At 40.1% G+C, this 17,535-nt stretch overlaps 1 protein-coding gene across 1 annotated transcript; it reads right to left on the bottom strand.

Moving 5' to 3' along the window:
• Positions 1–42: 42 nt before the first annotated feature.
• On the bottom strand, positions 43–17,024 carry LOC121871634 (probable cyclin-dependent serine/threonine-protein kinase DDB_G0292550; the record flags this gene model as incomplete). Its single annotated transcript, XM_042374046.1, has 7 exons — positions 16,880–17,024; positions 16,139–16,671; positions 14,642–15,578; positions 8,503–9,245; positions 7,689–8,253; positions 1,292–2,013; positions 43–946 (listed from the first exon to the last, which is right to left on the bottom strand). Coding segments are annotated over exons 1-7 (4,435 nt in total), but the record flags the coding sequence as incomplete, so codon positions are not given.
• Between the last annotated feature and the right edge of the window lie 511 nt (positions 17,025–17,535).

Below are 17,535 nucleotides of genomic sequence, written 5' to 3'. Positions count from 1 at the left end.
TTCCATTTCCGTTGATTCCGTTACCGTTAGTGTATCCATTACCGTTGCCGTTGATAAGACCATTACCATTACCGTTGATAAGACCATTTCCATTTACGTTGCCATTAATTCCATTACCGTTGCCATTTGCATAACCGTTGCCATTGCCGTTGATGAGACCATTTCCATTTACTGCACCGTTGGCATATCCATTGCCATTGCCGTTTCCATTAGCATAACCGTTGCCATTACCATTGATGAGTCCATTTCCATTTACTGCACCATTGGCGTATCCATTGCCATTACCGTTGCCATTAGCATAACCGTTGCCATTGCCATTGATGAGTCCATTTCCATTTACTGCACCATTGGCGTATCCATTGCCATTACCGTTGCCATTAGCATAACCGTTGCCATTACCATTGATGAGTCCATTTCCATTTACTGCACCATTGGCGTATCCATTGCCATTACCGTTGCCATTAGCGTATCCGTTTCCATTACCATTGACGACACCATTTCCATTTACTGCACCATTGACGTATCCGTTACCATTACCGTTGCCATTAGCATAACCGTTGCCATTGCCATTGATGAGTCCATTTCCATTTACTCCACCATTGACGTATCCATTGCCATTACCGTTGCCATTAGCATAACCATTGCCATTAGCGTATCCGTTTCCATTACCGTTGACGACACCATTTCCGTTTACTGCACCATTGCCATTTGCTCCGTTACCGTAAATCCCGTTACCGTTAATAATGCCATTGACGATGCCGTTGGAGTATCCGTTGCCATTACCGTTGACCACTCCGATCTGAGCGTTGAGACTGTAGAACTGCGGGGCGGTGGAACAGTCAAAGTTGTACCACCAGTCACACACGAAGAACTGTTGGTTGAAGATGGTGCCGTTGGGACACAGGAAGGAGTCGCTCCTGCCATCTGCCTGACAGATGTGAAACACCTGTCGAGGACAACATTATCAATTAACCTGAAGATAAGCAACATCTACTTTAAACAACATTATTATGGAAACAGATAAATGCTTCAAGTTCTATTATCAAAAATCTTAAGGAATAAAGGAATATATCTTCTTTATACAGCAGGAGACGTAACAACTAAACCTTCATAAAATTCAGAATGTATTAGTTTATATGACATAAGACTCAGCTGACAGCCGGCCTCGGGGCAATATAAAACCCAGCTGACAGCCGGCCTCGGGGGCAGTATAAGACTCAGCTGACAGCCGGCCTCGGGGGCAGTAAAAGACTCACCTGACAGCCGGCCTCGGGGGCAGTATAAGACTCACCTGACAGCCGGCCTCGAGGGCAGTATCAGCGTAGTATCCGGGTATTAGTCCGCCGCAGGAGAATCCAGTGAAGGGGACAGAAGCCAGGATGGGATAGTCCACGCCGGGGACGCCACCACCTCCAATAGCATCTGCAAGGGCGCTGATGGGGCCCACGATGCCGTTGTAGTATCCGTTCCCGTTAACAGCGCCGTTGCCGTTGACTAAACCATTACCATTTCCATTGGCATATCCGTTCCCATTAACAGCACCAATGCCGTTGACTAAACCATTACCATTTCCATTGGTATATCCGTTCCCGTTAACACCACCGTTGCCGTTGACAAAACCATTACCATTTCCATTGGCATATCCGTTTCCGTTAACAACACCGTTGCCGTTGACAATAAGTCCATTACCGTTGCCATAACCACCATTGGTGTATCCGTTACCATTTCCGTTGATTACTCCGTTTCCATTGCCGTTTGTATATACTCCGTTACCATTTCCGCCATTTACATATCCATTACCATTTCCATTACCGTTTACAATCACACCATTTCCATTTAAACCATTGGCGTATCCGTTACCATTTCCATTGACTAACCCATTTCCGTTGCCATTTCCATTAATTCCATTATTATAACCTCCATTACCGTTACCATTACCGTTGCCACCATTGAAGCCGTTCGTTGGAGTTAAATAATTTAGGTTGACCGCCCAGGATGACGCAACTAGCGAGGCTGAGAAAATAAAGAAAGTAAAACTTATTGTAAATTACGACAAAAATTACATAGATGTTAATGGAAGGAAAATTCTTATACGTGATAATTGAGCTTTTAGTTTACGTTTGTGTTCAGTAATGAATAAGAGAGAGAGTTAGTCTTCTGAGATACATTAGAAACTTAATGAAAAAGGTCATTACATATACGAGTTACATAGTTCTCTTACCGATAAATATAAGATGTTTTGTGACCTTCATCTTCAGGAGATGTTTGTTGTGAAAGTCTTAATATGAGTTGTGACTCTGAGTGAGGTGTTGTTGTTGAGTCAAGTGTTGAGTGTGAGTCTCGAGGAGGAGGTGAGGTGAGGAGGAAGACCAGAGCGAGAGTTGTGATGCTGGGTCCAATTGGCGCCGCTTTATATACATGGTCGGGGGGCAGACACTCCGGGGGGCTCAAGGTCGCTAGATGGTGAGAGGAACTGTATTGGATGACCTGCTTGGCTTATATTAAGTAGAACACTGCTGGTTGGGTCATAGACCTTGGCACTACCATATTTTGTTAAAGCCTGAAATGTTATGGAACAGGTAAATTTAGAGAGAAACTTATGTAAAAGCTCATATATAAATTTAATGAAAAAAAAGAAAAAGTTATTATACATTACGGTGTCTTTAGTTTTAATTGATTCCTTTAAAATTCTGAATTACCTTCATACTGTTGATATATACAGACGAATCAGCAAACGTTCACTCAGTATGGGAATTCCTCTTACTGAACTAATGGGTAAATATAAACAGAATTTATCATCAATTGAGACTTTTTTAATGATGAATACCTTTATGATAAGTTTTCCCTCAGGTGTTAAAGTATTTATTTATCGTTATTTGATGTACAGACGAGATAGGACAGTAGTTTGTGTTGGCAACAGTGGTGATGGGAGGACAAGAGGTGGTGGAGGGAGTGGCTGTGGTATAAGGCTGGACTGTGGTATAAAGTAGGGCTGTGGTATAAGGCTAGACTGTGGTATAAGGCTGGAATGTAGTATACGGCTGGACTGTGGTATAAGGCTGGACTGTGGTATAAGGCTGGACTGTGGTATAAGGCTGGACTGTGGTATAATGTAGGACTGTGGTATAAGGCTGGATTGCGGTATAAGGCTGGACTGTGGTATAATGTAGGACTGTGGTATGAGGCTGGATTGTGGTATAAGGCTGGACTGTGGTATAAGGCTGGACTGTGGTATAAGGCTGGACTGTGGTATAAGGCTGGGCTGTGGTATAAGGCTGGACTGTGGTATAATTTAGGACTGTGGTATAAGGCTGGATTGTGGTATAAGGCTGGACTGTGGTATAAGGCTGGACTGTGGTATAAGGCCGGACTGTGGTATAAGGCTGGACTGTGGTATAAGGCTGGGCAGTGGTATAAAACTGGACTCTTTAATATTAATTAAAATGAAAGTAAATTTGTAACCGATGATAAAATTCTTCCCTTATTTGAAAAAAGGTTAAGGAACTTATGATATTTGACAGTTGTTGTTTACAGAAGGTGAGACATTGAGTTATGAAAGCAACTCACGTGACCTGGTGAGGAACTCTGACTTTCACTGACGAGATTAAACTTTTCATAATAGATCTTTCGTTTATTAATATATCTCGTCCTATCTACAGGTTAGGTTAGGTTAGGTTAGGTAAAAGTAGTGAGATATAAGGAGAATTTATGTTATTGTCTCGGTATTGTCTTTATCGTCGATGTAAACAATATTGAGTTTCTGTTGTTGTTTTTTTTCAACTGAATGAAAGTTTTTTTTTTTCAACTGAATGAAAGTTTTTTTTGTCTTTCTGTAACAATATCACCTAATTAGCATATTAAGTTTCATCAAGATCCACCAAAATTAATTAAAACATAAGTTCTTTTGTCTTTACTTTTATTCTTGTTCTTTAGTAAATCTCATCAAATTCGAGTATATTTATTTTCCTTTTGAGACTTTTAATAAAATTTCATGTAAATTTTATGAAAAAACTATTATGATACCTTATAATTATTGTTACATAAACATGATCCTTGTTTGTAAAGTTATGTACCAAGTTGATCAACTATTTCTCCCGTGTTGTGGTTCATCTGCCTCCATACAACACTTCACATTCCTTCATTATACTTTAATTGTGAGGTTGTTTCGTCAGGTTTGTTCATACTAACACTATCATTTAGGAAACATCTCACTTGTACAGTACAGTAGAAAGTCCTGTCGCCTCTCCTGCTGCTTCATGAATCCAGTAATTCAAACTCGTGAATCCAAAGAATCCGTGGACACAATAATGCATCAATGTCTACTGCCTCGGGTTCGCGAGTCTGAATCTCAGGGTTAGTGAAGCAGCAGGAGAGACGACAGGAGTTTTGACCGTGGCTGCACAGTACTATCGTGGACAAAAGTTTGCTCCTTCCCAAACTGAAGCAGTATCGACCCTCACAGCACACCAGCACCAGATAACAATGAGGGTAAGTCAGTTCGGAGACTCATTCCCGTGTCTCAGTTTCACTACAGGGAGCGAACTTTTGTCAACGATAGTACATGTTCCAAAAATACTCATTCCCACTTCGATACAGATTCAATGAACGATTACGAAACACGAATCGAGGGTCAAATTTCTAAGCGAGTCAGTAATTCTCTCCTTTATTAATTTCTTTACATTCCTCTAATTCCGATTCCACACAAACACACACATATTCACTTCTTTTCTGGCCATCATTTGAACAATCTATAAAGTTCCATTGAAATCCTATGCTTAGGTTTCACAATACCCTGTTCACACACACACACACACACAGAGGAAGTAAAGCAATCATCCCTACATGGGGTGAGAAGACAAGGTTCAATAGCTGTCAGCCAGGATTGTCGACTGTGTATTGAAAAGTTTTGTGTTGGCAGTTTCATAAGTAAGCCTTAATATATTTCAATAATTGAGGGAACAAAGATATAAAACTAAGAGTATATTAGAACTATTTTTCATTCATTTAAGACTACTTTCACTACATCACAGAATTGCCGGAAACAAACAAACTTCCTCTTCATTCGTTATCATTCATTCACTCTTTCTGCTACAACAGATAGGCTCTGCTGTAGTGTTCTCCTCTCATAACAAGACCTCAGGTATCTGTTTGGTTTATTCTGTCTTTCCATATAACTTGGGATCACCCGTCAGTAACACCGTCGGCCACAACAACTGGTCGACGCCATGGTCTCTCTCCTCATTCATAAACATATCAACGTCTTGTTTGTCCACCATCTTGATTTCTTGAGTTCTTCTTCCAGCTCGATAATCTCCTTCTAGGTGTTCCTCTCTTCCTCCCTCCATCTCTCCTTCTCCTCCTTCCTACCTTCTTCCTCCTCCGTCCGTCTCTCCCTTCCCCTACCATCCTCCTCTGAACTATACATCGGATTTATCAGTCTTTCCCTTACCATTCTCTCAATATGCCAGTAACACCACAACAAACTCCTGTTGTCATATCTCTGCCAGACACTTCCTTCACTCTCACATCTCTTCCTTAGTTCTATTTTTCTTATTTTATTTGTTCTATTACCCAACATATGATTCTTAAGTTCTTTATTTTTCCTTCTAATTTACTTGTTACTCTTTCATTCAGGGTCCAGCTTGACACATATCACTACGTGTAACTAAAGTAGAGAAATACGTGTTGCTTTCTCGCACTTTAAGACGTAGCTTGAGTGACCGAACTTAGTGATGATCTAGTGAGGAGGAATCATGGGAATCCTTGACCATGGAAGCCTAAGCAGGTGTGTACATACGCTAAAGAAGTAATTAGCTTAAGGTTGACTCTTAATTTGGTTTTATGTATCGAGGTGAGAAAGTTTTTCTCCAGGGTGATAATTTAGTGTCTATTGGGGCCTATAGTGGTGTGATCTGCACTAATGTGAGTATGGCCGCGCTCTACATCACAGTTCATTGTCAACCAGTTCTTGAGGTAAGGTGTTCTCCATCAACCCACCAAGATGGGAGGGGATACGTGCCTAACTATAAGGTCATGAAGGAAATGGAGAATGATGATTTTAACTCCGAACTCTTAGAAAAATACAAAATGCCAGGGAGTTGAGGGAGGGAGGGAGGAAAAATACATGTACATTGTACATATACAACTAAAAAATATTGGTTTTATTTCCTTCTTGTTCACTTGTTTCTGTACATGAAATCTTAGAGTGGTATTTGGGTACAATTGATAGATATGAACTGTATTGTACTATTAATAACGAGTTTCCATTTTTTTTAATCCATGTTGTATAACCAAACAATCCTATCATTACATCTTGTTAATATTCATGTGAATCATATTTGATGTTTTGATGAAGATGACAGCTACTGCAGGTACAATACTAGATCTTCAGAATTATTGTAAATCTGAAAGAATTCTATTGTTTAAGTCGTGATAAGAATAGGATATAAACACATTGTATAATAATATTATTTATTATTTTTTTAGATTATATTTGTCATAAGAAAATATAATAAGCATCTTGAAGCAACAAATAAAGGTTGTCAACTACACTTTGTAATTATAAATAATAAACAAAATATTGATTAATCTCGAGTAAAGATTTAGTTGAACTCTTAACAAGTAACAAGTTAATTTTTGGAAAACATTTTAAGCTCCCTGACCACACCTCAATATAACAATACTTTAGAACATACAGCAGATAATGAAGTAATTTAATTAACTTGAAACCACGGCCGAGTTATTTATTATACAGAAAAAATACTGTTAACTGAATCACAAAGATTTATACAAGATTTCCTGGATTATTTTTTGGAACACCGCAATTAATAATTTAGAAAAAGACGCTCATGTTCACAGGTGCAACATAAGTTGTAAATGTATAATAACTTTATATAAGTACATAAGTGTATTAAGTTGTAGATAAAAGAGTGAGAACTAGAGCAAGCATGTACAGTATATAGTTACTAGGTACAGCATACTATGGTCCTGACCCTGCCATGTCAGGCTCAGCTGGTTAGCTTAGTCGTTTTAGCTGCCTCTTAAGGAAGGTAAAGCTGACATCTCTCACATATATTAATTCCTGGAAGGAGTGAAAGACACAGACAAATGTCCTCTAACTGCAGCTTCGGTGTATGATAACAAAAAGTTTGTAAGAGTTGAGACAGATGTGGGAGGCAACACTTAGAAGGCGGGCGTCTGGTACAGGCCGGAGGGAGAGGCTGGCGCCGGTATGCTCAACCCGTTCCCGTTGACTCCGTTACCATTGGTGTATCCATTACCGTTGCCGTTGATAAGACCATTACCGTTGCCATTGAAAAGTCCATTACCGTTTCCATTGATAATACCATTACCGTTGCCATTGGCGTATCCATTACCGTTTCCATTACCGTTGGTGTATCCGTTTCCATTTCCGTTGATTCCGTTCCCGTTAGTATATCCATTACCGTTGCCGTTGATAAGACCATTACCATTTCCGTTGCCATTAATTCCATTATTGCCATTTCATAACCGTTGCCATTGCCGTTGATGAGACCGGTCATTACTACCGTTGGTATCGTTATTAAGATTGTTCGTTTCCCATTAGCATATCCGTTATACGACATTGATGAGTCCATTTCCATTTATCAAAATTGCCGCGTATTATCCATTGCCATTGCCGTTTCCATTAGCATAACCGTTGCCATTACCATTGATGAGTCCATTTCCATTTACTGCACCATTGGCGTATCCATTGCCATTACCGTTGCCATTAGCATAACCATTGCCATTAGCGTATCCGTTTCCATTACCATTGACGACACCATTTCCATTTACTGCACCATTGACGTATCCGTTACCATTACCGTTGCCATTAGCATAACCGTTGCCATTGCCATTGATGAGTCCATTTCCATTTACTGCACCATTGACGTATCCATTGCCATTACCGTTGCCATTAGCATAACCATTGCCATTAGCGAATCCGTTTCCATTACCGTTGACGACACCATTTCCGTTTACTGCACCATTGCCATTTGCTCCGTTACCGTAAATCCCGTTACCGTTAATAATGCCATTGACGATGCCGTTGGAGTATCCGTTGCCATTACCGTTGACCACTCCGATCTGAGCGTTGAGGTCGTAGAACTGTGGGGCGGTGGAACAGTCGAAGTTGTACCACCAGTCACACACGAAGAACTGCTGGTTGAAGATGGTGCCGTTGGGACACAGGAAGGAGTCGCTCCTGCCATCTGCCTGACAGATGTGAAACACCTGTCGAGGACAACATTATCAATTAACCTGAAGATAAGCAACATCTACTTTAAACAACATTATTATGGAAACAGATAAATGCTTCAAGTTCTATTCTCAAAAATCTTGAGGAATATAGGAATATATCTTCTTTATACAGCAGGAGACGTAACAACTAAACCTTCATAAAATTCAGAATGTATTAGTTTATATGACATAAGACTCAGCTGACACATGCCGACAGCCATTCGGGGGCAGTAAAAGACTCACCTGACAGCCGGCCTCGGGGGCAGTATCAGCGTAGTATCCGGGTATTAGTCCGCCGCAGGAGAATCCAGTGAAGGGGACAGAAGCCAGGATGGGATAGTCCACGCCGGGAACGCCGCCACCTCCAATAGCATAAGCAAGGGCGCTGATGGGGTCCACGATGCCGTTGTAGTATCCGTTCCCGTTAACAGCGCCGTTGCCGTTGACTAAACCATTACCATTTCCATTGGCATATCCGTTACCGTTAACAGCACCATTGCCGTTGACAAATCCATTACCGTTTCCATTGGTATATCCGTTTCCGTTAACACCACCGTTGCCGTTGACAAAACCATTACCATTTCCATTGGCATATCCATTTCCGTTAACAACACCGTTGCCGTTCACAATAAGTCCATTACCGTTGCTATAACCACCATTGGCGTATCCGTTACCATTTCCGTTGATTACTCCGTTTCCATTGCCGTTTGTATATACTCCGTTACCATTTCCGCCATTTACATATCCATTACCATTTCCATTACCGTTTACAATCACACCATTTCCATTTAAACCATTGGCGTATCCGTTACCATTTCCATTGACTAACCCATTTCCGTTGCCGTTTAGAATCACACCGTTGCCATTTCCATTAATTCCATTATTATAACCTCCATTACCGTTACCATTACCGTTGCCACCGTTGAAGCCGTTCGTTGGAGTTAAATAATTTAGGTTGACCGCCCAGGATGACGCAACTAGCGAGGCTGAGAAAATAAAGAAAGTAAAACTTATTGTAAATTACGACAAAAATTACATAGATGTTAATGGAAGGAAAATTATTATACATGATAATTGAGTTTTTAGTTTACGTTTGTGTTCAGTAATGAATAAGAGAGAGAGTTAGTCTTCTGAGATACATTAGAAACTTAATGAAAAAGATCACTACATATACGAGTTACATAGTTCTCTTACCGATAAATATAAGATGTTTTGTGACCTTCATCTTCAGGAGATGTTTGTTGTGAAAGTCTTAATATGAGTTGTGACTCTGAATGAGTGTTGTTGTTGAGTCAAGTGTTGAGTGTGAGTCTCGAGGAGGAGGTGAGGTGAGGAGGAAGACCAGAGCGAGAGTTGTGATGCTGGGTCCAACTGGCGCCGCTTTATATACATGGTCGGGGGGCAGACACTCCGGGGGGGCTCAAGGTCGCTAGATGGTGAGAAGAACTGTATTGGGTGACCTGCTTGGCTGATATTAAGTAGAACACTGCTGGTTGGGTCATAGACCTTGGCACTACCATATTTTGTTAAAGCCTGACATGTTATGGAACAGGTAATTTTAGAGAGAAACTTATGTAAAAGCTCATATATAAATTTAATGAAAAAAAAGAAAAAGTTATTATACATTACGGTGTCTTTAGTATTAATTGATTCCTTTAAAATTCTGGATTACCTTCATACTGTTGATATATACAGAAGAATCAGCAACGTTCACTCAGTATGGGAATTCCTCTTATGCAATACTGAACTAATGGGTAAATATAAACAGAATATATCATCAACTGAGACTTTTTTAGTGATGAAAACCTTTATGATAAGTTTTCCCTCAGGTGTTAAAGTATTTATTTATCGTTGTTTGATGTACAGACGAGATAGGACAGTAGTTTGTGTTGGCAACAGTGGTGATGGGAGGACAGGAGGTGGTGGAGGGAGTGGCTGTGGTATAAGGCTGGACTGTGGTATAAGACTGGACTGTGGTATAAGGCTGGACTGTGGTATAAGGCTGGGCTGTGGTATAAGGCTGGACTGTGGTATAAGGCTGGACTGTGGTTTGAGGCTGGGCTGTGGTATAAGGCTGGACTGTGGTATAATGTAGGACTGTGGTATAAGGCTGACTGTGGTATAAGGCTGGACTGTATAAGACTGGACTGTGGTATAAGGTTGACTAGGTATAAGGCTGTGGTATAAGGCTGGACTGTGGTATAAGGCTGGACTGTGGTATAAGACTGAACTGTGGTATAAGACTGGACTGTATAAGACTGACTGTGGTAAAAGTTGGGGCTGGACTGTGGTATAATGTAGGACTGTGGTATGAGGCTGGATTGTGGTATAAGGCTGGACTGTGGTATAAGGCTGGACTGTGGTATAAGGCTGGACTGTGGTATAAGGCTGGGCTGTGGTATAAGGCTGGACTGTGGTATAATTTAGGACTGTGGTATAAGGCTGGATTGTGGTATAAGGCTGGACTGTGGTATAAGGCTGGACTGTGGTATAAGGCCGGACTGTGGTATAAGGCTGGACTGTGGTATAAGGCTGGGCAGTGGTATAAAACTGGACTCTTTAATATTAATTAAAATGAAAGTAAATTTGTAACCGATGATAAAATTCTTCCCTTATTTGAAAAAAGGTTAAGGAACTTATGATATTTGACAGTTGTTGTTTACAGAAGGTGAGACATTGAGTTATGAAAGCAACTCACGTGACCTGGTGAGGAACTCTGACTTTCACTGACGAGATTAAACTTTTCATAATAGATCTTTCGTTTATTAATATATCTCGTCCTATCTACAGGTTAGGTTAGGTTAGGTTAGGTAAAAGTAGTGAGATATAAGGAGAATTTATGTTATTGTCTCGGTATTGTCTTTATCGTCGATGTAAACAATATTGAGTTTCTGTTGTTGTTTTTTTTCAACTGAATGAAAGTTTTTTTTTTTCAACTGAATGAAAGTTTTTTTTGTCTTTCTGTAACAATATCACCTAATTAGCATATTAAGTTTCATCAAGATCCACCAAAATTAATTAAAACATAAGTTCTTTTGTCTTTACTTTTATTCTTGTTCTTTAGTAAATCTCATCAAATTCGAGTATATTTATTTTCCTTTTGAGACTTTTAATAAAATTTCATGTAAATTTTATGAAAAAACTATTATGATACCTTATAATTATTGTTACATAAACATGATCCTTGTTTGTAAAGTTATGTACCAAGTTGATCAACTATTTCTCCCGTGTTGTGGTTCATCTGCCTCCATACAACACTTCACATTCCTTCATTATACTTTAATTGTGAGGTTGTTTCGTCAGGTTTGTTCATACTAACACTATCATTTAGGAAACATCTCACTTGTACAGTACAGTAGAAAGTCCTGTCGCCTCTCCTGCTGCTTCATGAATCCAGTAATTCAAACTCGTGAATCCAAAGAATCCGTGGACACAATAATGCATCAATGTCTACTGCCTCGGGTTCGCGAGTCTGAATCTCAGGGTTAGTGAAGCAGCAGGAGAGACGACAGGAGTTTTGACCGTGGCTGCACAGTACTATCGTGGACAAAAGTTTGCTCCTTCCCAAACTGAAGCAGTATCGACCCTCACAGCACACCAGCACCAGATAACAATGAGGGTAAGTCAGTTCGGAGACTCATTCCCGTGTCTCAGTTTCACTACAGGGAGCGAACTTTTGTCAACGATAGTACATGTTCCAAAAATACTCATTCCCACTTCGATACAGATTCAATGAACGATTACGAAACACGAATCGAGGGTCAAATTTCTAAGCGAGTCAGTAATTCTCTCCTTTATTAATTTCTTTACATTCCTCTAATTCCGATTCCACACAAACACACACATATTCACTTCTTTTCTGGCCATCATTTGAACAATCTATAAAGTTCCATTGAAATCCTATGCTTAGGTTTCACAATACCCTGTTCACACACACACACACACACAGAGGAAGTAAAGCAATCATCCCTACATGGGGTGAGAAGACAAGGTTCAATAGCTGTCAGCCAGGATTGTCGACTGTGTATTGAAAAGTTTTGTGCTGGCAGTTTCATAAATAAACCTTAATATATTTCAATAATTAAGGTAACAAAGATATAAAACTACGAGTATATTAGAACTATTTTTCATTGATTTAAAACTACTTTCACTACATCACAGAATTGCCGGAAACAAACAAACTTTCTCTTCATTCGTTATCATTCATTCACTCTTTTGCTACAACAGATAGGTTCTGCTGTAGTGTTCTCCTCTCATAACAAGACCTCAAGGTATCTGTTTGGTTTATTCTGTCTTTCCATATAACTTGGGATCACCCGTCAGTAACACAGTCGGCCACAACAACTGGTCGACGCCATGGTCTCTCTCCTCATTCATAAACATATCAACGTCTTGTTTGTCCACCATCTTGATTTCTTGAGTTCTTCTTCCAGCTCGATAATCTCCTTCTAGGTGTTCCTCTCTTCCTCCCTCCATCTCTCCTTCTCCTCCTTCCTACCTTCTTCCTCCTCCGTCCGTCTCTCCCTTCCCCTACCATCCTCCTCTGAACTATACATCGGATTTATCAGTCTTTCCCTTACCATTCTCTCAATATGCCAGTAACACCACAACAAACTCCTGTTGTCATATCTCTGCCAGACACTTCCTTCACTCTCACATCTCTTCCTTAGTTCTATTTTTCTTATTTTATTTGTTCTATTACCCAACATATGATTCTTAAGTTCTTTATTTTTCCTTCTAATTTACTTGTTACTCTTTCATTCAGGGTCCAGCTTGACACATATCACTACGTGTAACTAAAGTAGAGAAATACGTGTTGCTTTCTCACACTGTAAGACGTAGCTTGAGTGACCGAACTTAGTGATGATCTAGTGAGGAGGAATCATGGGAATTCTTGACCATGGAAGCCTAAGCAGGTGTGTACATACGCTGAAGAAGTAATTAGTTTAAAGTTGACTCTTAATTTGGTTTTATGTATCGAGGTGAGAAAGTTTTTCTCCAGGGTGATTATTTAGTGTCTATTGGGGCCTATGGTGGTGTGGTCTGCACTAATGTGAGTATGGCCGCGCTCTACATCACAGTTCATTGTCAACCAGTTCTTGAGGTAAGGTGTTCTCCCTCAACCCACCAAGATGGGAGGGGATACGTGCCTAACTGTAAGGTCATGAAGGAAATGGAGAATGATGATTTTAACTCCTAACTCTTAGAAAAATACAAAATGCCAGGGAGTTGAGGGAGGGAGGGAGGGAAAATACATGTACATATACAACTAAAAAATATTGTTTTTATTTCCTTCTTGTTCACTTGGTTCTGTACATGAAATCTTCGAGTGGTATTTGGGTACAATTGATAGATATGAACTGTATTGTACTACTAATAACGAGTTTCCATTTATTTTTAATCCATGTTTTATAACCAAACAATCCTATCATTACACCTTGTTAATCTTCATGTGAATCATATTTGATGTTTTAATGAAGATGACAGCTACTGCAGGTACAATACTAGATCTTCAGAATTATTGTAAATCTGAAAGAAATCTATTGTTTAAGTCGTGATAAGAATAAAAACACATTGCATAATAATATTATTTATTATTTTTTTAGATTATATTTGTCATAAGAAAATATAATAAGCATCTTGAAGCAACAAATAAAGGTTGTCAACTACACTTTGTAATTATAAATAATAAACAAAATATTGATTAATCTCGAGTAAAGATTTAGTTGAACTCTTAACAAGTAACAAGTTAATTTTTGGAAAACATTTTAAGCTCCCTGACCACACCTCAATATAACAATACTTTAGAACATACAGCAGATAATGAAGTAATTTAATTAACTTGAAACCACGGCCGAGTTATTTATTATACAGAAAAAATACTGTTAACTGAATCACAAAGATTTATACAAGATTTCCTGGATTATTTTTTAGAACACCGCAATTAATAATTTAGAAAAAGACGCTCATGTTCACAGGTGCAACATAAGTTGTAAATGTATAATAACTTTATATAAGTACATAAGTGTATTAAGTTGTAGATAAAAGAGTGAGAACTAGAGCAAGCATGTACAGTATATAGTTACTAGGTACAGCATACTATGGTCCTGACCCTGCCATGTCAGGCTCAGCTGGTTAGCTTAGTCGTTTTAGCTGCCTCTTAAGGAAGGTAAAGCTGACATCTCTCACATATATTAATTCCTGGAAGGAGTGAAAGACACAGACAAATGTCCTCTAACTGCAGCTTCGGTGTATGATAACAAAAAGTTTGTAAGAGTTGAGACAGATGTGGGAGGCAACACTTAGAAGGCGGGCGTCTGGTACAGGCCGGAGGGAGAGGCTGGCGCCGGTATGCTCAACCCGTTCCCGTTGACTCCGTTACCATTGGTGTATCCATTACCGTTGCCGTTGATAAGACCATTACCGTTGCCATTGAAAAGTCCATTACCGTTTCCATTGATAATACCATTACCGTTGCCATTGGCGTATCCGTTACCGTTTCCATTACCGTTGGTGTATCCGTTTCCATTTCCGTTGATTCCGTTACCGTTAGTGTATCCATTACCGTTGCCGTTGATAAGACCATTACCATTACCGTTGATAAGACCATTTCCATTTACGTTGCCATTAATTCCATTACCGTTGCCATTTGCATAACCGTTGCCATTGCCGTTGATGAGACCATTTCCATTTACTGCACCGTTGGCATATCCATTGCCATTGCCGTTTCCATTAGCATAACCGTTGCCATTACCATTGATGAGTCCATTTCCATTTACTGCACCATTGGCGTATCCATTGCCATTACCGTTGCCATTAGCATAACCATTGCCATTAGCGTATCCGTTTCCATTACCATTGACGACACCATTTCCATTTACTGCACCATTGACGTATCCGTTACCATTACCGTTGCCATTAGCATAACCGTTGCCATTGCCATTGATGAGTCCATTTCCATTTACTCCACCATTGACGTATCCATTGCCATTACCGTTGCCATTAGCATAACCATTGCCATTAGCGAATCCGTTTCCATTACCGTTGACGACACCATTTCCGTTTACTGCACCATTGCCATTTGCTCCGTTACCGTAAATCCCGTTACCGTTAATAATGCCATTGACGATGCCGTTGGAGTATCCGTTGCCATTACCGTTGACCACTCCGATCTGAGCGTTGAGGTCGTAGAACTGCGGGGCGGTGGAACAGTCGAAGTTGTACCACCAGTCACACACGAAGAACTGCTGGTTGAAGATGGTGCCGTTGGGACACAGGAAGGAGTCGCTCCTGCCATCTGCCTGACAGATGTGAAACACCTGTCGAGGACAACATTATCAATTAACCTGAAGATAAGCAACATCTACTTTAAACAACATTATTATGGAAACAGATAAATGCTTCAAGTTCTATTCTCAAAAATCTTGAGGAATATAGGAATATATCTTCTTTATACAGCAGGAGACGTAACAACTAAACCTTCATAAAATTCAGAATGTATTAGTTTATATGACATAAGACTCAGCTGACAGCCGGCCTCGGGGGCAGTATAAGACTCAACTGACAGCCGGCCTCGGGGCAGTATAAGACTCACCTGACAGCCGGCCTCGGGGGTAGTATAAGACTCAGCTGACAGCCGGCCTCGGGGGCAGTAAAAGACTCACCTGACAGCCGGCCTCGGGGGCAGTATCAGCGTAGTATCCGGGTATTAGTCCGCCGCAGGAGAATCCAGTGAAGGGGACAGAAGCCAGGATGGGATAGTCCACGCCGGGAACGCCGCCACCTCCAATAGCATAAGCAAGGGCGCTGATGGGGTCCACGATGCCGTTGTAGTATCCGTTCCCGTTAACAGCGCCGTTGCCGTTGACTAAACCATTACCATTTCCATTGGCATATCCGTTACCGTTAACAGCACCATTGCCGTTGACAAATCCATTACCGTTTCCATTGGTATATCCGTTTCCGTTAACACCACCGTTGCCGTTGACAAAACGTTGACAAAACCATTACCATTGGCATATCCGTTTCCGTTAACAACACTGTTGCCGTTGACAATAAGTCCATTACCGTTGCCATAACCACCATTGGCGTATCCGTTACCATTTCCGTTGATTACTCCGTTTCCATTGCCGTTTGTATATACTCCGTTACCATTTCCGCCATTTACATATCCATTACCATTTCCATTACCGTTTACAATCACACCATTTCCATTTAAACCATTGGCGTATCCGTTACCATTTCCATTGACTAACCCATTTCCGTTGCCGTTTAGAATCACACCGTTGCCATTTCCATTAATTCCATTATTATAACCTCCATTACCGTTACCATTACCGTTGCCACCGTTGAAGCCGTTCGTTGGAGTTAAATAATTTAGGTTGACCGCCCAGGATGACGCAACTAGCGAGGCTGAGAAAATAAAGAAAGTAAAACTTATTGTAAATTACGACAAAAATTACATAGATGTTAATGGAAGGAAAATTCTTATACATGATAATTGAGTTTTTAGTTTACGTTTGTGTTCAGTAATGAATAAGAGAGAGAGTTAGTCTTCTGAGATACATTAGAAACTTAATGAAAAAGATCACTACATATACGAGTTACATAGTTCTCTTACCGATAAATATAAGATGTTTTGTGACCTTCATCTTCAGGAGATGTTTGTTGTGAAAGTCTTAATATGAGTTGTGACTCTGAATGAGTGTTGTTGTTGAGTCAAGTGTTGAGTGTGAGTCTCGAGGAGGAGGTGAGGTGAGGAGGAAGACCAGAGCAAGAGTTGTGATGCTGGGTCCAACTGGCGCCGCTTTATATACATGGTCGGGGGGCAGACACTCCGGGAGGCTCAAGGTCGCTAGATGGTGAGAGGAACTGTATTGGGTGACCTGCTTGGCTGATATTAAGTAGAACACTGCTGGTTGGGTCATAGACCTTGACACTACCATATTTTTTTTAAGCCTGACATGTTATGGAATAGGTAATTTTAGAGAGAAACTTATGTAAAAGCTCATGTACAAATTTAATGAAAAAAAAGAAAAAGTTATTATACATTAGGGTGTCTTTAGTATTAATTGATTCCTTTAAAATTCTGGATTACCTTCATACTGTTGATATATACAGAAGAATCAGCAACGTTCACTCAGTATGGGAATTCCTCTTATGCAATACTGAACTAATGGGTAAATATAAACAGAATTTATCATCAACTGAGACTTTTTTAGTGATGAAAACCTTTATGATAAGTTTTCCCTCAGGTGTTAAAGTATTTATTTATCG

This window comes from Homarus americanus, unplaced genomic scaffold (assembly GCF_018991925.1).
Source record: "Homarus americanus isolate GMGI-L3 unplaced genomic scaffold, GMGI_Hamer_2.0 scaffold31877, whole genome shotgun sequence".
Taxonomy (NCBI): domain Eukaryota; kingdom Metazoa; phylum Arthropoda; class Malacostraca; order Decapoda; family Nephropidae; genus Homarus; species Homarus americanus.
This window is presented reverse-complemented; position numbering and strand designations above follow the sequence as displayed.